Below are 23,173 nucleotides of genomic sequence, written 5' to 3'. Positions count from 1 at the left end.
ACCTCAGCTGACCAAACCTCCCCTCCAGCGTACTGCCTGAGCCCCGCTGGCTAATGCTCTGCCCGCCTACTCAGCCATGATTGTTGGAGGCCTGCAGTGTGCAGGGCAGAGAAGGAGGGGCAAGGCCTAGGTGCCTCAGCCCCGCTCCCGGCCCTGGAGCAGGGCTCAGTCTCAACTTTAGAACAGTCTCTCAACCTTTCCTATCTATCTCTGAGTTCTTTACAATTATCTGGTGATAGGTGACAAAGTACCTTTTCACACCTCACCTCATTTCATCTTTTCAGTAAACTGAGTGAAGCAACTGTCCATATCCCATTTCACAGATAAGGAAATAGAGGCCCAGCTCGTGGCTGAGCCAAGGCTCCAGCCCCTTCGCCTGATTCCCAACCCCATCATCTTCCAAATGATGTTCTACCGAAGTACTTGTAAGAGTCTTTCCATTCTGACGCCCTGGCTCCCTCTCCCCAACCCCAGGTCAGGAGAAGATCAACAGAATGAGAGCCCAGTCACAGGAGTCATTGTCTCCCCAGTAAGCTCCTTCCCTTCGAGTGAGCTTATTCTAGGTATAGTCTCTAGTGATGGGCCATGGGCCTCTGTTCTCTTTGATCTCTTGTCAGTGACTTGGATGAGATTATAAAAAGCAGACTTGTAGGAATTTTGGAAGTTGTGAAATATATTGGAAACAGATCCAAGGTTGCAAAGAACCCTAAGAAGCTGATTCAATCTAAGAAAATTCAATCTCATAGCCCTACTAGAAGGTTACATTAGAACAAATCAAGCTGCCTGTGTCCAAGGTGGTAGAGGCATGAGCTGAGGAGGACTATGCCTTTAGAACAGAAGAGACTTTGGGGATGTGGTTGACTTCAAGGTTGCCGTGGGTCACCAAGGTAAGCGTCACTCCCAGGAGCCAAGGGGACCTCCGGCTGCATGTCTGCACCCAGGGAAGGTGGTCCCTCTGCTGTCCACTGGAGAGACACTGCCTGGGGTACGCTTCTCATCCCCTGCTACCCATTTCTGGAGAGATGCAGAAACTCAAATCACACCAGGAGTGAGGACAGAACGGTTACCGGAAGCCACAGTCACACGGGGCTGTTTTATCCTGAAGGCTCAAGAACAAAACGAGAACTGCCTGATCATCTCTTGATTTACTGGGGACCCTGGACAGAGCTGGGAGCTCAGGAGCCAGTCTGCTGCTTAGTTGCTGAATTTGGGCTTGTTGTTGACACTTCTGGAGCCTCGGTTTTCTTATCTGTAAAATGGCGATGATACCAGCACTGGTCTCCTAGGATTGTTCTGGAGATTGAAATGAGCAGAAACACTGCACAGTGCCCGATGGATAGTGAGTCCTCAGTAAATGTCCATGGTCTTTTTTCGTTTATGAAAAGTCTCAGGTCAGGGAACATAGAATGGACCACTGCCATTGAATCCCATAAACTGAGTTTTATCCCTCCCTCCTCTCCACCCTTCACCGTGTATCCCCAAGGCTTTTGCAAGCAGCTGGCACATGGTGGGTCATAACTCCAGGAGAAATACATTAATAAACAGGATCCATGAAGGCACCACGCTGGTCGCTGGCCATCTCCCTTTTCCAGACCTCATGTTCTGCCCTGAGCCGAACCCAAGTGGAGGCGTGGCTGTGATTTCACTCCGTGCCATGCACTGGGATTATTTTCCAGGTGGCGGTTCCAGCCATGGTTTCTGCTTCAGAACAGACGGTGTGGCTGTCTTCTTCTCGACCCAAAGCTCCAGGCTGCCTGCCTTCCACATGGCCTGGGACACCATCCATCTTCTCAGCCTGCTTTCCTCTTGTTGGACGGTGGGCATTTTGCAACGGGCTTCCTCTTAGAGTCCGCAGGTAGCTTTGGTTGTTGAGAAGTTCCTTGCAGGTATTTTTGAGGGGGCGATGGTTTATTCCAAGTGTCAGACCCCCAGAAGCAATCTGCCCTCCGGGGCTCAGCGTCTTACCTGGTTAGGAAGGAATTCTTCTGGCAGGTCTGGAAGATCCTGAGGAGGGGCTGCTCCATGTCTTCCTGTGGGATCAGGACTAGTGTGTGACAGAGGGAGGGGCTGCTCAGAGCAGAGACCCCTGTGAAGGAGCCTTCCTGCCCGTGTCCGGGTCAGAGGTCAGAGCGCAGATGCGTTGGGGTCAGAGGTTAGAGTGCAGTTCCGGTGGAAGCAGCCATATCTTCGCCATCCAGACGCCACGAGGTCAACTTTGCAAGCATGTTGCTGTGTTCTTGAGACTGGAACAGCCACCCCATGGAAGAGCAGACTCCAGCAAATGCAAGGCCTATTTATAGCCCTGTAGCAAAATGTTCATTTGGGCTGCAGCACAGGATGAGCGTGTCTCCGTTGCTTTGTCTTCTCCTCCCACCTCGGGTGTCTATTCTAAATTCTCAAGCACTCTGGCCTGGGTTCCGGGTTTAGCTCCACCAGCTGTGTGACCTCAGGCAGGGCACCTTACACCTCTGGTCTCCAGCTGCCTCACCTCTAAAATGGAAGCAGCAGTCCTTGCCCCATCAGCCTCACGGGGTTGGCAAGAGGCTTAAGTAAGGCCACGGAAGGAGACCATCATCCCAACGGTGAACTGCCTTCCTGATGTGAGGGTTTACTACCATCATTGGTGTGACCATATTAGGAAAAGCAAAATGTCCTTCTTGCATGGGAAGGAGAGGAGGCGAAAGGAAACGTAATAAAAAGAGGAAACTGGATTTTTAAAAAAAAAAAATTCACATCATGGTTATCTGCAGCAGCAAATAAGAACCAAAGTGGTCGCTGAGACTGAAGAAGGTGAGCTCAGGACTGCCCGTCGCCACGTGGCTGGCTGGGCCCACGGGTGGCCAGAGGTCCTGAGGTCACATTCCCACCAGAGGCAGAGAAAATGAAAACCGAGGAGACCAAGGGAACTGGAAATGTGTTCAGTCACTGCGCAGCCACTTCTCAGGTGCTGTGGGCACACCAGGCACTGTGTTGAGCACCAGGGATCCACAGAAGAGTGGACCCCACACTACAAAACTCCCCCTCCGGGAAAGGAGACAGAGAGAATTCCAGAACCCCTCCCAGCTCACATGTGTAACAACCTCAGCCCGTCTGAACATGGGAAGAGCAGAATGGAGGACCAGAGCCTCCCCCCCCCGGGCTTTAGACCGTAGATGGTATATTTAAAACCACTTCGCCTACCTTGCAGGGAAGCCTCCCACCTAGAACCTCACTTGAAGCCTCTTTACTTTTGCTCTGCACATATGTTTAACCACCCAAGCACCCTGCTTTCTGAGCCATAGCAGTTCAAAAGAGGCAAATTTAGAGAAGACAGGGACGCGATGGCAGCAAAAAGTGACACCCAGACCCAGCAGCATTACTGTGCACGGCCCATAACAGTGACTGGTATTCAGAATAAACCCGTGATCTATTTACAGAGAGGAGAAGGGAGGAAGAGGAGCTGCTAAAATGTGCCTGGATGTAGTGTTGGCCAGGCGTGGCTCACGTGTCATCTCCTTGAATTCTTACACCCACCCAGGGAGACAAGCTTTGCTTTCCACAGGCTTTAGATGGGAAAAGCAAGACCCAGGGAGTTGTGTGCCAGAGTTACCCAGAGAGTCTGTTCCTACTTAACTGTAACCTCCTTTTTTTGTTTGTTCCAGAAGGTCAGTAGGAAAATGTTTATCTTGATCAAAACTGAATAGCATTCTAAACAAAATCTGTTGTCACTCGAACGGACTATGCTTCTCTTTTCTGGAAAATTCCAGAATTCAAGGAACGGCTCCTAATGGGACAAAGGCAGGTCAAAGAGCTGTCACAGCAGATCCCTGGGAGGCTTCTGACTTTCTGCTCTGGGCTGTCTCTAAATTATCACAAGGTCCTCGTGCTCAGAGAGTGGTACAGTTCTGCCTGTGTGTCCGATTGGAAGGCCTCCTGTCCTCACTCTAGCTATTGACTCCTCCTTAACATACATTCCTAATAATGCAGGTCTCTTCTTGCCTCTACCTTTTAAGATTGAAAAAGCGCCCCAAAAGTTTTATTTATTTTGCTAAGAAAAGAGGGGACCTCCAAAAATGGACTTTGAATCTTATCCCCTTGACTTAGCTGTTTGTGTTTGGTAACCCCTCCATCTCTGAGCCTCAATTTCTTTATTTATAAGATAGAAATAATACGCATCTCATTAGGTTGTTGTGAGAGTAAAATAAGATAATGTGTGTAACTGGCCAAGCACATGATAGAGGCTCAAGATATGTGAGTTCCTCCCTTTTAATAAAGTATGAGAGTTGTAAAGTGTCGAAGGTTCTGCCAGTGACTTGGGATCACTGGGATAAGCCTTTTGTTCAAAAAGCTAGCCCCCAGGCAGATGTCTTCAAAAGAAAGTGTCTTTGGTCTAAACCCCATTTATTAGAGGGAAGATCAGGAGATTGCTTGCCTTTGTTTAACTGGGATTTTACCCTGTAATTGAGGTATGAGGGATGTCTTTTCTACAATAATTGTGATGGGGCACATTATAATGTAGCTACTGGAAAAATGACTATGATCTGAGGCTGCATTATGAGAAGTATATTATCTAGAACTGGGGAGGTGAAAGTCCGATATCATCAGAGGATTCTAGAGAAAAAGCAATGTGATCACTGCCTTGAAGTAGTTGAAGGGCTCTTACATTAAATAATTTCAGTTTAGTCTCCAGCGGCTTCACTGAACCAATGAGCAGAGGGTGTGGAGGTGGTATCTGACCTTAAGTTAAGAAATAAACATTTTACTCACATTTAATAATAAACAAACATTTAATTCTCATTTATCCCAATGAGATGCTCCACACTGCAGGATGGGCTTTCTTCGATATTGAGAGAATTCTAAAAGAGTTGCCTCCCCAGATGTAGGAATGGTGGGGGGAGCTCTCCCCTCCAGTCTCAGACTTGACAGTAACTTTTCTCTAATGCACAGACACCATTAGGGTCTCTGGCCTACCCTACTTAGGGCAGAGCCTGGCTTAGCATCCCAGGGCCTAGGTGGAGGGTAGCCAAAAGCTTCCTGAAGTCCAGAGCAATCCTGCAGGCACCCTGCCACACCCTCCTGCCCTTTGTGCTGTCTTTCTTACAGGCCAAGGAGCACAAAGGGGTGTGGTGTGAATTGTTTCCCAGTGTGTTTGTGGCTTTCCAGGAATGAACTGCAAGACGCTTTAAGGTTCATGTTTTAAAATGTGCACCGTTCATCACAGTACACAGAGAGCATCTGTTGCAATGATCATGGGATTTTTATCTTTAATTCCACTAATGTGATGTATTACGTTTATCCATTTGTGTTTGTTGAACCATCCTTGCATCCCAGGGATAAATGCCAGTTGGTCATAGTGTATAACCTTTCCAATGTGTTCTTGAATTCAGTTTGCCAATATGTTTTTGAGAATTTTTGCCACTATATTCATCAGAGATGTCCGTCTATAGTTTTCCTTTCTTGTAGTATCCTTATCTGGCTTGGTCAGGCCCTGGTGTTTCAATTTGTATTGAGTGTTTATTATTTTATTCTATATGTTTCCAATAAACTACCTTGGGGCATAATGAGGAGAGATAACAAAGCAAATAATAGGAAAATTAACAAACCCTCTGTTAAGAGGAGGCATGAGCCTCCTCCTCGTGTCTCATAGGGCACAAAGCCTTGAACAAATGTTTAACTCTTGGTACATTCATGGTCAACCCATTTGTTGCAGGCATATGAGGAGAACATGTATGGTAGCAAATACCAGTGGATCATTCCGGGCTGGTACGAGCCTTCCTGGTGGGAGCAGGTGCACACAGAAGCCAACTCATCCCGTTGTCTCCGGAAGAATCTCCTTGCTGCTATGGAAGGCTACATCGGCGTAGACTTTGAGCCCCTGAGCTCCAAGCAGATCAAGACCATCTCAGGAAAGGTCAGTATCATGGTCTGCCCACTTCAGCCCCCAGGCCCATCTCTTTTGATCATCCTGTCTGATGATGATGGCACAAAGTGCCGATATCTTGTTCTGGCCTTTGCTGTGTGACTTTGAGCAAATCACTGGACCTCTCTCAGCCTGTTCAGTGGGGATATCCAGACCTCCACTGCATGCCCCTCTAAGGAACTTGAGAATCAGATGAGGTGAGGGTGCTTTGTAAGCACTAAACACAATGTCCAGGTAGGTGACGGAATCATGATTTTGACAGCACCAACTACACACCGGGGTTTCAGACTTTGCCAGGCTTTCACTCCATGCACCTCTGACCTGGAATGTCCTTTCTCTGGCTCTCTGATGCTCCCATCAGCCTAGAGGAGAGGACAGACTCCACTCTGTCTTTTGGGAAACATGTGCTATAGACCAGCCAGACTGGCTTGAACCCCAGTTTTGCCACTTACAGCTGTGCAACCTTGACCTTGAATTGTCCAAGGCATGGATTCTTCACCTGTATAATAGAGGTAGAAATACCCTCCTCTCGTGGCAGATTGTGCAGTGTGGCTGGCATGATGCCCGGCCCCCTGGTGCTGTCATTGCTGAGAGCAGGACCTTGGACAGGGGGCTGCACATGTTTCCATGGGCATTACTACCCCAGTCCCCCACCCACCCCCCGCCAACTTAACCAGGAGAGTGCAAGAGACCAGGTGTCATACATGGCCAGGTGGCATCCTGTGGCATGGGTGAAAGTATTTCAGAAGCACACTGTTACCTATCAGTGTAAGTGTTATCAAGAACCAGGGGACGGCAGCCCTGGTGTCTCTTCATTCTAACCACCAGCCAGAATCGAGGATAGCAGGGCACACAATTCTCTTCTGTCTTCTCTGAGCTCAAACGGTTCCTTTCTCCACCCAACCCCAGTTCCACTGAAGGAATTAAACTTCATGGCAAAGCTATATAAAATTTTGTGTATAATTTTTTCCCCATTAGTTAATCTCAATCAGAGCCAGCTCTGTAAGAATGATTTATTGATTTCTCCAAAAAAATGGCCAATCGTGAGGACACATTTTGTAAACAACTCTTTAGATCATGCTGGCACCTGAGGGATGTTGGGAAAACACTCCAGCTGGAAAATGTTGGAAGAAATATTTTCACACAAAAATCAATGAGCATGTAGAAAGTTTTCTGAGATGCTGAATAATGTATGGAAAGAACTCATTTTATTTCAGTAAGTGTTATTTTTAAAGGCATCAAAGTTTGTAGTTTATTAGCAAAAACTTGAGTCCAGGGACAGCCTGGACTCTAATCTCAAAATAATGCAAAATTTGAGGAAAATTACAAAAACTAAGAGAAAAACATTCCATGCAAGCAGACAGCATAGCTGAACTGAGGACTTTAGGAGACCAAAGACAGAAATGATTGCATGCAAGCTCTGTAAAGCCGAGGGGCGTACTGGTCAAAGATTCCAGAGAAAGCCCCTGAATGTTGTCCTAAGGAGCATGGATGTTACTGGGTGGGTGAGCCATGCATGGATGCGAGCCGTACACAGAAATGTGTTTTGGGAAGACCGTTTTTTTAACAGTATCTGTTAGAGGAAGTGCTCTGACTTTATAACAACATCTTCCAGGTCACCGACTTTCATTTTAATTTTTTTCATTCTAATGGTTTTTATTTGGGACTGGTGCTGAAGCTGACCTCACCCCCCATAACTCTGTGCCTGGGAATGGAACGCTTTGTAGGTATTCCTGGGCTGTTCACTTCACCCCACAGTGACCCACTCAATGGCCTCCCAGAATGGAGCTGTGCCATTAGAGCAGAGCCAGGGCCCCACGTGGGGCAGCTTCCAAAATTCCGGGACACCCAGTCCCCGTCTCTGAGGTGTTTGAAGCAAGAGACAGCATTTCTTACATTATCCTGAGGTCACAAGCTGATTGAAGTTATGCAGGAAAATCTAGGGCATCTGCCTCTTGAAATCAGAGTTTTAGGGCTCTCCTATGGGTTATCTAGACCAACCTCCCACCAGATTCTCAGACCCATCTAGAAGCAGAAGACTCTCTACTTCTCCCTGAATTTCCCCCACTGGTCCCTCAGGGCCCACACGGGTCCTGTGGATGGCAACCATATCCCCAGAGATGTCCCTTGTCCAAAACTAAACAGCCCCAGTCCCTCTATTTGTAATTCACATACCCAGTGCAGAGCCTAATGGCAAAATTTAAGGCGATGCTAAAAACCTCAGTAATCAAGATGTAAAGTATTATAATGCAGTATTTTTTAAAATTCAAAATTAACACACACACACACAAAAAAAAAAAATCCATGATGAACAAAACATCATTTTAAACAAAGGTAAGGTTCCCAGGACTGGGATTAGGGAGAGCTAAGTGATTTAAGTATTTAAAAAAATACTGCCTTAAAGGGTCTTTTGCTTGATTACTGAGGTATTTGGCTCCCTCTTCATTTCCACCCCTTGCTCGCCTCCCTCTGGTCCTGGCCCTGAACATGTTGTGTGTGTGTCAAGCTCGGTTCACACTCGGCCCATCCTCTCACCGAACATCCTCGGTTCACACTCGGCCCAGCTTGCTCTCGTGGCTGCTCTCTCCCTGGGGCGTGGGGCTTGCGGTTGAATAAAGCTATTCTTATTTGTGGTCTGACCACAGCCAAGTTCCTCCATTCATCTCCAAGAGTCTATGGTCAAAGGAAGGTTTGGAGGGGTGGGAAATGGTTCTTGAATTTGAACTTGTGTTATACATGACTGCTGGGGACGCAGGCTGCTGAGCTGAGGCTTATAGTTTGGGGTCCATCGGTGCCCATGAAGTTAAACAGACACTTGTAGAAGCAAGACAGTGAGTTCTTGCCATTCTCATTAAGGAAGCTAAGCAGCAGAAATGGAAAGGGACATACCCAAGATCCTTGTAGTGGTTTGAATAGTGGCCCCTAAAAAGATGTCCTAATCCTTGGAATGTGTGAACATGACCTTATTCGGAAAAAGTATCTTTGCAGATATAATTAATTTAGGGATCTTGAGGTCGTCCTAGACTATCCGGGGAAACCCTACATGCAATGGCGAGGTCCTTGTAAGAGAAAGGCAGAGGGAGGTTTCCCACACCGAGGTGGTCATGTGACGGCACTGGCAGAAACCAGAGTGGTTCATCCACAAGGAAAAGAACGCCCAGGATAACCGGTAGCCACCAGGAGCTGGGAGAGAAGCATGTGCTGGATCCTCCCTCAGAGCCTCCAGAGGGAACCAACCCTGCCGACACCGGGGTTTTGTACTCCTGGCCTCCAGTCCTGGGAGAGAATAAACTGATGTTGTTTCAAGCCATCCTGTTTGTGGAAATTTGCCGTGGCAGCCCCAAGACACTGATACAGTCAGCCGGCAAGTCAGGGACAGCCCCAGGACCTGAGGCCAGGACTGCTCATTCCCTACCCAGAGCCCCTTCCCCTCTGCCATGCTCTCCGCCCAAGACTTGTGACAGGCTTAGAAAGGAATGCACCCAAATCAGCCCTTTCTGTCTCAGTGGGCCACTAGTGGTAGTGGTACTGGTAGGTGGCATAACAGAAAAGCGTGGGTCTGGCGATCAAGAGATCTGGCACAAATCCTGTCATTCCCACCAATTAATCTGCCTCCAACACCTAGTCATTCTCCTCCCCCCACCTCCACTCCAGCCTTAGTTTCCCAACTGAAAATGAGAGATATGGGCCAGGTAACTCCTGGGGTCTTTTCGTAGCTAAGTTCTCTGGCTCTGTGTAAATATGGTACTGGGTTCTCACAGCGCATTGTGGGACATGGTCGTCACATTAAACCTTGAAATCCCTGGGATAAAGGTGACTCCTGGTAGAGAAGGTTGCAGAATCAGGCAGAATAGTGGCCCCTCTTGGAATGTGCTCTCTGAGGCTCCCCCTCCCATATACTTGTTGCCAGTCAGGCTGTCCCTGATTCTCTCATTGGCACCCAAGAGAGTTCTGGTAGGAGGAATAAGAAGATCACGGGCCTCCAGAGCATCCTCATCAGTCTCTTCCTATTGGAATTTCCAATGATGAGACAAATGTAGACCTTTGGGCTTCCCCGAGCACATTCAGAGCTCAGTCTTCTGGAACCTCATAAGGACAGCCTCTGGGCACTTACCGTCTGGTTCATTCTCACTGAGATTCCCCATTACCAGTTTGGTCCCCCATAGGAACTCTTTGACATGGGTGACTTCCACCATCAGCTTTCCCTTTCCAAAGTCCCGTTAGGCTTATTTCCATTGTGAGCCTTTACAACTCTGGCCAGGTTTCTCTGGTGTTGGCTCAGCTTCCCTGGACATTTTCCCCATTTTCCTGCTGAGGCACAGAGCTGGACCAAGACACCAGATGTAGATGTTCACAGAACCCTGGAATCACTGGGGACATCAGAGGTGGCCCCAATCCCCCATCAAATGCACAGGCTCATTCTTTGGAAGAGTTTTGTAATGTTTTCTGTCAAGAAGCTTCTGCAACCACCGTGACTTTTGATTCAATATGGCAGAAACAGAGGAAATACAAATCAAGTGAGTCCTCAGTGAAGAGCCAGGAAAAGCTGCACCCATCTCCTTGTCACTGCCATGTGAACTCCCTGAATGTGGGACTTCTGGGAAGCTCTGGGCTCTGGAGAGGAGGAAAGGAAGTGGCCATGGAAAAGTAGGCAGGCTCCCTGAGGAGGCCATCCTTCACAACGTCACTGCCACTCCTACCTTCCCCATGAAGCTCCTGTTCCCTTTGCTTCCCTAGGAATTCACTTCGATGGGGAACAGGTGGCATAGCAGAAGAACATGGGCTCCAGAGGAAGGGTGTGGTAGCCTGTGGAGGGTCATAAATAATAAGGGCACTGGTTAGATTTGAATTTGGACCCCACCACTTCCCAGCTAGGAGACTCTGAAAGATGGCTCATTGTCCATACCAATATCCATAGCCCCCCGGTCGACTTCAGTAACACAACTCTAGTTTTTAAGTAGGTATGTTGCTACTGAGCTGAAAGAGGACAGTTCCCAGCTTCACATGTAGCTAGATATGGCCAGGATTCTAAGTCTGGCCAAGGAATATAAATAGGAGTGTTATATTGGACTTATGGAAGTCTCCATTAAAGGAGAGCTTGCCTTTCTTTTCCCTTCTCCTTTTTGTGTTGGCTGGAATATAGATGGGATGGCTAGAGTTCTAGCAGCCATCTTGGATCAAGAAGTGACTGTGAAAAGGAAACCTCATTCTAGGGCAGTGTTGCATGCAGATAGGAGCTGGGTCCCTGATTACACTATAGAGCTGCTATGGCAGTTGTCCTCTGCCGACACATGGACAGCTTTACTGTGAGAGAAAAATAAACTATCTCTAAGTCACTGATAATTTTTTTTTCTGTTCTCTATAGCTGAACTGGGTGACATAGTGATAGTGACACAATGACATTGGGCAAGTCTTTCTGAAATCGTTTCTTATCTACAATATTGTGGTAATAATATCTTGTATAAGATTTATAAGGATTAGATAAAGTAAAGCAGAGAAAAGTATTGTGCTGAGTGCCAAAACACACAATAGATACTTGACAAATTGTGGTTCTCTTTCTTCTTTAGACCAGCAGCCTCAGAGCTAGAGAAAGGAGTAGTGAGTGAGTTTACACACACATAAACACAAATCTGCTCTGGCTTGTTATTGGGATTTTACTGAATTTGTAGGTTGATAGAGGAAAAATTGACTTAGTAATATATGAACATGAGTTTTGTGTATCCCTGCATTTACCAAGGTCATTTTTAATTTCTCTCAGAAATGTTTTGTAATTTTCTGTATGGAATTCTTGCACATACTGTGGTTTATTTCTAGGTATCTGAGGTATTTTGGTGAATATATGTGCAAATTACTATTGGGTGCATATGTAGGGGTAGAATTTCTGAGTCACAAGGTATGCATATGTTCAGCTTTAGTAGACCCTGCCAAACAGATTTCTAAAGTGGTTGTACCAATTTACACACCCACCAGCTGTGATTGAGAGCTCGAGTTGGTTCCCATGCTCACCAACATTTGGTACTGTCGGCTTTTTAATTTTAGCCAATCTAGTGGGTGTGTAGTGGTATTTCATTTGAGTTTTAATTTACATTTCTCTGATGACTAATGAAGTTAAGTATCTTTCCATATCTTTACTGGCCATTTTGATACCCCCTTTTACAAATTTCCTGTTCAAATCTTTTGCCCATTCTTCTACTTGGATTCTATGCCTGTTTCTTATTGATTTGTAGTTCTTTTTAAATTCTGCATATGAATCCTTGGGGTTGTATGTATTATTTATATCTTCTTCCATTCTTGAACTTACACATTCACTTGCTTAATGATGTATTTTGGTGAGCTGAAATTCTTAATTTTAATGTAGTCCAGGTTATTCATCTTCTCTATGATTAGTGTATCTGCATTCTATTTAACTATCTTTGCCCACCCACACTTATGAAAATATTTTCCTATCTTATCTTTTAGTATTTTTTCCCTTTCACATTTAGATAGAAAATCTACATGAAATTGATTTTATGTATGGTGTGAGGTAAGATCAAGACTCATTTTCTGCCCATATGGATAACCAATTGATTCAGGACCATTTATTTAAAAGTCCATCATCCCCCCATCCCCCCACCCCACCATGCTATAGTGCCAACTTTGTCATAAATGAATGATTATAGACAATGTGGATCTGTTCCTGAACTTTCCATTCTCTTCCATTGGTTCATTTCCAAATCCATTAGCCAGCACCACTGTCTTAGTAACCAAAACTTTATTATAAGACCTGATACTTAGTCATGTAATCTTACAACTTTGTTCTTCTTTAAGACTTTCCTGGATGTTCCTGGCCCTGATGTCATTTTTCATTTAGATCTACTCACATATTTACACTTTCCATTACTTCTCATTCCTCCGTGCATTTCTGTTCTATTTATGACCACTTTCATTCTGCCCAAAGATCTCTTCTTAGTCTTTCTTTTACTGCAGGTTGGCTAGAGACAAATTCTCTCAGTTTCTGGTTATCTGAAATTTTCTCTCGTTCACCTTTAATTTTGGGATATAGAATTCTAGCTAGTCCATTATTTGTCTTCTGGCTTCCATGGTTTCTATTAAGTCAACTGTTCTTTTGAAGGTAATGCATCTTCTTTTCTCCAACTGCTTTTAAGATCTTGTCTTTGTTTTGGTCTTCAGCAGTTTTACTATGTTGTACTGAAATGAGGTATTCTTTGGGATTATCTTGATTGTAGTTCACAGAGTTCATATGACTTCATGAATCTGTGCATTGATACATGTTTGGAGAGATTCTAGCATAATATTCCTTTAAATATTGTTTCTGCCTATTCTCTTTCTCACATTCTTTTTTTTAAAAAGATTTTTATTTATTTATTTGACAGAAAGAGATCACAAGGAGGCAGAGAGCCAGGCAGAGAGAAGTGGAAGCAGGCTCTGATGCGGGGCTCCATCTTAGGATGCTGAGATCATGACCTGAGCTGAAGGCAGAGGCTTAACCCACTGAGCCACCCAGACGCCCCTCTTTCCTCACATTCTAAGACAACAATTACACATATGCCAGACATTTTCAACACACTCCACATATCTTATGTTCAATTCTTATTTTCTACCCTTTTTTCCTGTCTATGTTACAGTCTGAGTTATTACTGTTTACTGCTACTACCCTTTCATCTAATTCACTAACCTCCTTTCTGCTGTGTTTAATATGCTGCTTCATTCATCTATTGAGTTAATTTCAGTTGTTGTATTTTTCATTTTTAGATTCTTCATTTTATTCCCTTTTTTTTCTTTCATAGCTTCCAGTTCTCTGGTTATATTCTGTATCTTTTCATCTATTTTCTTGAACACATAAATGTTCCTCTTTTAAAGTCATGTCTAATAACTTCAAGATTTGGATCATCTGTGGGTCTGTTTCTATCATCTATTTTTCTCCTTTCCTTTATTCTTTCCTTCCTTATTCCCTTCCTTACTTTTTTCCTGCCTGCCTTCCTTCCTTCCTTCCTTCTCTCTTTTTATTATTTGGTCCTATTTCCTGGTGTATCTATAACATTTTATTAATATAATTGGAGATGAAAAAAAATGTAGAGACTACAGATGGTGTTATCTTTCTTCAGAGAGGATTTATTTCTCTTTAAGAAGGTAGCTAGACTAGGGGAAGATCACCTAATCCAATCAAGAAGTGAGATGATTTCAGGCTTGGTTTTTGTTTTTATAGACCTTGTCTATTTTGGCTTGCTCTTATTCCTAGTATTTGTTCTTCATTGTTATCAGCTGAAATCCTGGGGTGTCTACTGGCCCTGGAGTTTAACTTTTGTCTTCCCTAATACTATGAGACTCCAAACAGTTCTGCTTCATTTCTAAACCCCTCAGCCACAGCTTTTTCTTTGCTTTTCAGCCTCTTTCTTTATGCAGCTTAGCTCTCACGAAATATTTCAAGTCAAAGGCCAGTCTGAATACTGGGCTCACTTTTCGGTGTTTCATTTTCCTCCTAACACATTGGTCCTACAAGCATTGCTATCCTGATAACCCTGAACTATAGGTTTTTTTGTCTTCCCCTCCCTGTGGGACTGCTGGAAACTCTGACCCAATGCTTTGTTTTCCTGCAATTAGCTTTCCTCCCTACAAAACACCACATGCCTCCAGGGGAAGCAGCAAAGATTGGTGGACTCTTCCCAAAGCATTCTCTTCTTTCTAGCATCTTGTTCCTCAAGTCCTAGATGTCCTGGTTGCTCTATGATGCCTTTGAATAGCTATTTTTATGTTTTATTCTGCTTTTCTGAATGTCCTTCATGGGAGCTTTGGTTTGATATAAGCCATTTCATCACAGTCAGAGTGGAAGTGTGAACTGAGATGATTTTGCTTCGAAGGTAGAAAATAGCACCCTGGGGAGAAGGTAGCATGCCACTGCCTTCAGCTCTTTGAGGGGCTTTTGTACATAAGAGGGAAAAGATGTTCTTACCAAAGCTCCACAAGGAGACACTGCTTGCAGAATATAGGTCATAGGGAGGTGCTGCAGGTGCTGAATCCAAAACACGAATCTCATAGACGGCGAGCACTCCTAAGCAGAAGATCTTCCTGAAGAGAGACTGAGCTTCTCAACACTGGAGGAGTCTAAGACGGAGCTCAGCAAACATCTGGAAGTTGCTATTGAGAAGACCCAATATTCAGATCGTAGGAGGGACTCAATCAGTGATAACCGATTTGTATATTCTTGAGATCTTGGAAGCTTGATAGAAATACAGATTCTGAAATTATCCCATGGACATACCAAAACAAAATGGAAGGCTGTGGCATCTGCATTTAACAAGGGCCCCAGGTGATCTACAAACTGGGGTACAGGAACAAGGAGACTAAATAACGCCCCCCCCCCCGAAGTGTACCTCCCAAAGAAGACTCTGTAATCCCAAAATCCCACAGGGGATGCTAGAGAGAAACTCTACCAGTTTTGCCAGTCTGGGGATGGCAGCTGGAGATGTGGAAGGGGGTGGGTTCTTCACCTTCTGCTGTCTTCTGTCCATGAGGCCCCTCTCTCTCTGAAAGCAGGACTCTGCTTGGTTCTGTTGGAATGACAGACCCATAAGGTTTAGTCACATTGTGGGTTAGCAAGCTTGTGTGGGCTAGCCTGGGAGCCTAACCACTATTTATAACATAGTTTCTGTGGAAAAATATGTTCCAAGTTCCAACAACTGCCTTTCAAAAATATGCTGGAGCACAACCTGTCAGTAATTGGGACTATCTATATAAAGTTATTTTCTCAGAAACTTTTAGCATCTCATGATAAACCTGACCTCAGAGAATGAGTAATTAATCAGCCTTCAGTGTCAGCTGTACAATGGAAGAAATTCTTCTGCCCCGAATTATCGGAGGCCCGCTCGAAGAACAACTACCACTTTTCCCTAGACAATTGTGAGAGTGTTTCTTCCTGCTGTCTTTGTTTTGCCCAAGGGAGATTGGTGCTGGCATCACCTGGGAAGTGATGAATGGCCTGGGATATAATGTGGTGGCAATGACTTCAACTCGTAGCTTGCTAAGACAGTGAGAATGAGGTCACCTTTCCAGGCTTAGCTACACCTGTCCCTTTCCAAGGACTCTTCCCACAGAAATGAGGTCAACAGCCATATTTCCATTGTTCTCCCCCGACCTCCTGCCCCTCACCCACTGGATGAAGAACAGTGTTATGAGCTAGAAAGATGTGGATTTACAAGTACACGTGTAAAAAGTATACACAGAGGCTTGTGTTTGCTCCAAGGTCATACTAAAGAAATGATATGATTTTGTTCCCCCTACAGTCTCCACAAAAAATGACCCCAGTAAACGACATTAAGGAAGTTAAAAAATTATACTCATTTATCCCTTGGTGAGACTGCACTGAGAGTTTGCCTCAGGTCTGGCCCCCTGACTTTAAAAGGGTAATAGAAAGGATGACCCAGTGGCATGTTCTGGGTAGGGAAGAGGTCTGGAAACATCATGGAATATAATTATTAGGTCGAACAAACAGGACTCAAATACAGACACCAGCAGCCCTCGATGCTTTTGTATACATCAGAGAAAGCTCACAGGAGCAAAATCCAAGAGAGAAGAAGTCAAAGGGGCCTCAGAACTTGTACACTTAAAGCAAATAGAGAAAAACAAATTCAAGTAATTTGTAATACTTTTAACATAACCAATAGTGAAATTAATAACCAGAAATAGATCCAAATCATATTTAAAAATCAAAGAAAATATAGTCAAATAGTAAAAGATAGAAAAACAATAAGAATGCATTTAAACAAAACATTAAAAGATATGATTCTCACCATAGCAATATGGAAGGAAGAAGAGAAGCACCCAATAAATAAAAATTACCTATCAGTATTGGAAAGGAGCTCACACTAATCATTAGAGAGATGCAAATTAAAAAGGGGGATGAACTTTTTCCCCTTAATCTAACAAACTGACGATTCTTAACTTTGTAATTATTATAATTATCAAGGGTGCAGGGAAATGGGTACTTTCATACCCAGGAGGATTTTAATTTCTCATATTTGGGGAGAATGTCTTGGCCCAAATATGGATGGATCATGTTTAAGTTTGTTCTACTCTTTGCCTCAGCAATTATACTTCTGGGAATTTATTCTGAAAAAATAAGTACGAGTATGTGTTCAGAAAATTTAGATCTAAGGATGCTTTTTGTAGTCCTATAATTGGGACAAATTCAAAACAGCCTAAAGGTCCAATGATTGGAGACTGGTTATGGGAGTAGAGCAGAGCATGCTTGCGCTGGCAGACCATTGGCCTCTGTCGGCACAGATGTCAGTGCTACCTTGGCTCCTTGGGGCATCCGAGGTTAGCAGCTGCTCCAGCTGCATGAAGGTCCGGTAAGCCACCTTTACTGTTATGTTAGTAACAGTGGGTGGCGTTGGTAGAACACCAGCATGTCCTGGACATTGGGCTGGACACTCTGCATGCTTTGTGTCACTGAATCGTAATGGGCACCCAACAAGGAAGGACACAGAGACGTGAAGGAGAGAGGACCTCGCCCCAGGTCACGGTTAGCAAACCGCAGAGCCAGAGCTGGACGGCAGACCTGCCTGCTTCCAAATCTTCTGTCCTTATCACCGTGCCAGGCTCCTACCTATGTTGCCAAGAGGAAACTTCCAGATCACATGATCCCACCTCCTCATTTTTCAGATGGAGAAATTGAGGGTTGGGAAGGGTCTCTGTAGGTATTGCTCTAGGTTCTGGTAATACCTCAGTGATCAAGACAGAAAACATCCTGACCCCATGGAGCTTAATTCTAGTTGTGGGGGCCGGGGAGAGGAGGAGGAGAGAGGGCTAGAACAACAGACAATATGCAAATAAAACAATAAGTAGGAGAGATGCAGGTAGTGAAAAGTGCAGTAAACCAGTGGGTAGAGAATGCCTGCAGTGAGGGGTTTTTAGAAAGGGTGGATCAGGGAAGCCACCCATGAGAAGCGACAAGTGTTGACATTTGAATGCGGAGAATATCATGCAACAAGCTGGAGAAGCTTTCTGGTAGAGGAAACAGCTGGTGCAAAAGCCCTGAGGTGCGAACAAACTTGATGTGATCAAAGGACACAAGAGGTCTAAGGGACAGAGTGTGCCTCATAAGGGAGCCCACGTGCTCCCCTCTGGGAGGAGAGAGGAGGGCAAGAGCTGAAAGCTGGCCCTGTGGGAGTGCGTGAGGGGGCAGGGGGGAGGGTGTGAGGGACAGTGAGGAGTGGCTCAGGACCCTGGGTGAGGCTGGAGACAGAGACAGTGCTGGCTCCTTGAGGAACCCTCAGATTCAGGAGCTTCTGCTGTGTGTTTTGAGTGACGAACAAATGTGATGGCTGGACCTGATGCATTTCCAAGGAAAACTGTCAACGGGCATAAGACCTGAGTCATCCAGTGGGAGCTGAAGCAAAAAAGGAGGGGGAGCTGTTGCTGGGACGCCAGCGTTCCCGTTTGGTCAGGCAGAATTCCTCACCTACAGGGTCCACAGTTGGAAGCATTTGGCTGTCCCCAGGCACGTGTGAGTGAACCAAGGGCAAGAGACTCACTTGGGCTCCATCTACGAGACCCAGCCCCTGAGGGCCTAGCCTCACCACCCTCCTCGGGCCTAGACAAATTGACCTGGCCCAACTAGACCAACTAGACCTGGCCCCAGACAACTTGGGGTCGTTTGCAAAAAAGCAATTCTGCTCTCAAAAGTCAATAATGAAAGAAGTAGCAGAGGGGGAATGGAACCAGTGTAACTACACACACGCGCACACACACGCACACACACACGTGCGTGCACATGCACACACACGCACAAACATGCACATCCACTGTGTGACTTTGGGCAAGTCTCTGGACCTCTCTGTGCCTCAGGCTGCAGGTGGAGGGAGCATGTGTGACCATCTCTACGAACCCTTCCCAGTATAACCTGACAATGAGTCAATGGTTTCTATATGTGATTTGTCCCCAAGAAGGTTTTTTCCAAAGACTAAGCCGTGTGCTCTGATGACATTTCTGGTAGAGGAGTTTAGAAGTGACTTGAGAGGCCCGTGGAAAGGTTGAGGGTGATGGGTTTCCCTGGAGTGGTGTCCATTTAGATGTGTAAGCCTCAGCAACTAGAGTAAAAAGGTTTTCATTACTTTGTGGCCACAATCAGAATGTTAATATCACCAATGAAATTCTTTTATGACATTCTGTTCAATGGGAGAAAAAAATTCTTTTTTACAGAATGCTGAATTATTCACAGACCTTGCTGTATTACAGAAGAGGAAAGAGGAGGGGCACAGTGTAGGGTCTGAACAGCCCTTACATCTGGGCACCGGGGACCAGCCCTAGGCCCCATGCTGTAGGCAGGCCTTACTTGGGCCCCGGGGGCTCGAATCTGCAACCCCCTAGAACATACCTCCTCCCCCCAAGCCTGCACTCCCTCCCTCCTACATCACATCCTGAATTCCCTACACGAGCCACTGGAACCCCTTCCAGAGCCAGGGAGCCTCTTGCCAGGGTTGGCCCTCTTGAGGCTGGGCTGCACCTCTGGGGTGGTTAAAGGTCTCTGATGCTAGAAGGGGAGGACGTGTGGACTGAGCCTGACTGGGCGGCAGGGGTGGGCCCCACAGCAAGGCCAGCTCCCCCTGTGCCTCTGTGTCCCACCTGAAGCTTGAAGGAGCCCCAGAATTCTGAACTCAAATTTGCCATTCCAGATCATTAGGAAGGCATATTAATTATGACGGAGAGATAGAAAATATTTTATCAAGTGGTTTACTTGCTAGTCTATAACTTAAATATGTAGACACATGGAACGTGGTCCTCCACTGGGACTGTAGCTCCAGGCCCTGCAAATATGACAGGAATGCCTGGTTAGGGGGCATTGTTTTTTCTCCGTAGCCTTGCTAGACAGCCAGGGTCTCAGCCTTGCCACTCACGGGCCGCGTGGTCCTGGGCAAGTCAACTTCCCTGAATCTGTTCTCTCATCTGTAAAACGGGGACAATAATAGTCCCCACTGTATGAGGTTGTTGAGCAGATTAAATGAGATAATGTCCAGGAAGGGCCTGGCACCATGCGTGGCTCACAGTAAGCATTTGTGCCTGATGTCCCTGCCGGCTGTAACCTGCCCCCCCCACCTCCCTGTTTTACAGACCCCGCAGCAGTATGAGAGAGAGTACAACAACAAGCGGTCAGGCGTGGGGCCTAGCAAGTTCCACGGGTATGCCTATGACGGCATCTGGGTTATTGCCAAGACGCTGCAGAGGGCCATGGAGACGTTGCACGCCAGCAGCCGGCACCAGCGGATCCAGGATTTCAACTACACGGACCACACACTGGGCAGGATCATCCTCAATGCCATGAACGAGACCAACTTCTTCGGGGTCACGGTCAGTCCCACACCCCAGCCTCTGCTTTTCTTAGTGCCCCTTGGAAATGTACAAGGCAAGAGGGGGCTGAGTCACATGCCCTTTGAGACGCGGTCCCTTTTCTCTGATCACTGAAGTAACTTCCTGTGGGTTATAGGATTGCAGAGCTGCTGCTATGAGGGACAGGTTCGGGCACGCTCTCTGACAGGCTGGGAAGATGCTTCTCTATAGGTCGCGGATTACAAAGGGCGCCGTGAGCAGGTTGAACACAGAGCAGTTGAAATTCACCAGGTGGGGGGATGGTGGGGGCAGCAAGAGCTCCTGACCCAAAGTCAGGTTCCAGGCCTGGGTCTTTCAAGGTACCATCTCCAAACCGTAGAGTTTTCCTTCCTGAAATGGAAATAGGACCTACCTTATGAGGTAGGTGTAAAAATGAACCATTGCAAAGTGAAAACTGCTCATATTTTTTGAGCAGGCTGCTTGCTGTGATCCTCAAGTTTCTTATCCAGGAGTTGGGGATAATAATCTACGTCTTGCACAGAAGTTGGCAAAATAAACAATGATGATAATTGCTAACATCTCTTTAATGTTTATGCTGGGCCACATACTTCACTAAGCACTTCCTGTAGGTTAGATAATGTCTGCCCAACGCTAGGCCCGTGCGAGGGTTGTTAGAGTTAATAATGATCTCACTGCCTCTGTGTGCCATCCATAGGAAGTCGTTGCTGTTGTTATCACCATTAGAGGTGAGGAGCCTGGACCGCAGAGCATTTACGTTTTACTGCCAGTCAGAAGGAGAACTGGGATTTGAACCTGGGTCTAGCTCCTACTTGCTGCATTATCCTACCTTCGGGTAGTGGACATCAGTGGCATTTCATCGTGTCTCGTGATGGTGTGTTTCTCACTAACTCTGCTCTCAGAAAATAGGGAAAATTTGCCTAAAGAAAAGGTTGAAATGGCTCAAGCCTGTCTTGTGTTCTAATGTAAAGAGTCATTTAGAGAATCAGTCTGTCTTGGGGTATTAAGAAGAGTACACAAGACGAGTTGATTGGTGTATTCCTTAAATGTTCGTACTCCTTTGTGTGCGCACTCAGGCTTGCTGGTGGTTGGTCTGGTAGGCCATGGGGTGCGGGAGCTGGGGGTGTAGATAGTGACGTGGATGCCGAGGTGGACAAGATGGGCTCCCTGTCCCCGAGCCCGTGGTCTGAATACAGTTGCAAGACTAGGACACAGGTGGTAATGAGAATTTAAAGGGCTCAGCACCCTGGGAGAAAACGTGTGAGCCCAGAGAGGTTTCTGCGACCATGGATGAACAAGTCAGGGAGCTCTCTGGAGGAAAGCTGTGGTGCTGTGCCTTAGCCATGCAGAGAGGGGGCCGGCAGTCTGGCCAGATGGAGCGTGGTGAGCGAAGGAGAGATGCGTGAGTGTGTGCAGGGACAATTACTTTGTGGGGATAATTGGAAAGGAGGAGGATGTGTCTGGGAAGGTAAGCTGGGGCCCACTTTTGAAGGAACAAGCTGAGGAGGCTGGCCTTCATCTTATAGGCTACAAATTCTCAAAGTACACCTTGACTGGCAGTACCCTGGGCGCCGGTAGAAATACACTTTCTCGGGACTCCTGGGTGGCTCAGTTGGTTAAGCGTTTGCCTTCGGCTCAGTTCATGAGTCTCACATCAGGATCCCTGCTCAGCGGGGAGTCTGCTTCTCCCTCTGACCCTCTCCCCTCTCATGCTTGCTCTCTCTCGCTCTCTCTCTCTCTCTCGCGTAAATAAATAAAAATCTTTTAATTTAAAAAAAAAAAAAAGGAGAAAGAAAAAAAAAAGAAATGCACTTTCTCCAGCCCAACGCCAGAGGCACTGAATCAGTCTGAGGTAAGGGCCCCGCCCCTGGGGTTTAACAGAACCTCCAGAGGGTGCTGATAGGCACTGCAGTTTGAGCAATGCCTCTGGGGTGGGGAGGCAGCTGCCAACACTGCAGACTAGAGCCACTCTTGACCTGACAGCTTTTGGGCTCTGCTCCCACAGTTCAGACGTCAAGGCTCTGAATAGTTACGGGCAATAGCTGTGTGTATAGCACGGCCTGCATTCAGACGGTGAACTTGAAAAGCTTTTGAGAATGTGATTTCAAAAAAAAAAGTGTTTATCCTCAGAAACTCTTATAAAATCTCACGTGGTGCTGGTACGTAATACAGATTAGAGAGAAGCCTTTCAGTTGGAAAGAGGAGGAGCCCAGGGCCTTGATTGTCTGGCCTCCTTTCCAGCAACCCCTGAGACCCCACCCCCACCCCCACAAGGGCCCCACGGGTACCCCAGAGCTCCTCTCTCTTCTGGTACAAACACAGACTGAGCCTCAGGAATGGTGGGACTCACCTGTTCTACCTCAGGACCACTGTGGCAGAGCTGTCTGAAAAAGTGGGTACACCTCTTCGGGTCATCTCGCCACGCTTTGTGTCTTATCTAACGGAAGGAATCCATAGTATCTGTAGCCAGATCTCTGGATAGAGAGCTACTGAGTCTAGGAAGCATTCTGCGGCCCTCCTCATACCAGCACTCGGCATTTTGCCCAGATGCCCCATGTTTCTTAGTGGGAGATCATTTATAACCACTTCCAAGGGCTCCCTTTCGTCTAAGTCAAATAATACTGAATCCGCACTCGATGAGCAATTAGATAAGACCACGTGAACACTTGGCACGGCTTGAAGATGAGTTTCTTTTTAATGAGAAATTGCTTGATGTGTATTTATGCCCGCTCCGGTTTGTAATTCATAACACCGCGAACGTCCGGATTGGAAGCGCTCTTTAAAATCCTCAGGTTTAACCCCCTCCGGTTGTAGATGAGTATCTGAGGTCCAGAGAGAGAGCTTGCAAAGTCCCCTGGAGGGACGGTTGGGCAGAGCCAGGAGGGTGGTTCCGCTGAGCGCTTGTCCCCACCACACCCCGTGCCACCTTCC

General features: G+C 46.3%; 1 protein-coding gene across 2 annotated transcripts in view; it reads left to right on the top strand.

Annotated features, from left to right (window-relative positions):
• The window catches only part of LOC111145857 (gamma-aminobutyric acid type B receptor subunit 2), a 341,149-nt gene that overhangs the window by 185,863 nt on the left and 132,113 nt on the right, over positions 1 to 23,173 (top strand). For both annotated transcript variants that reach the window (XR_002640501.1, XM_022501134.1), the window contains exons 6-7: positions 5,690 to 5,890; positions 20,009 to 20,245. Coding sequence is in view for 1 of the 2 variants with exons in the window: in XM_022501134.1 (XP_022356842.1) it covers positions 5,690 to 5,890; positions 20,009 to 20,245 (438 nt within the window). In the remaining variant the exon portion in view is untranslated. The remainder of the gene's footprint in view (positions 1 to 5,689; positions 5,891 to 20,008; positions 20,246 to 23,173) is intronic.

This window comes from Enhydra lutris, unplaced genomic scaffold (assembly GCF_002288905.1).
Source record: "Enhydra lutris kenyoni isolate GAN:26980312 unplaced genomic scaffold, ASM228890v2 scaffoldscaffold13, whole genome shotgun sequence".
NCBI lineage: Eukaryota > Metazoa > Chordata > Mammalia > Carnivora > Mustelidae > Enhydra > Enhydra lutris.
The sequence above is the reverse complement of the archived record's forward strand: the minus strand, read 5'-3'. Positions and strand labels throughout refer to the sequence as shown.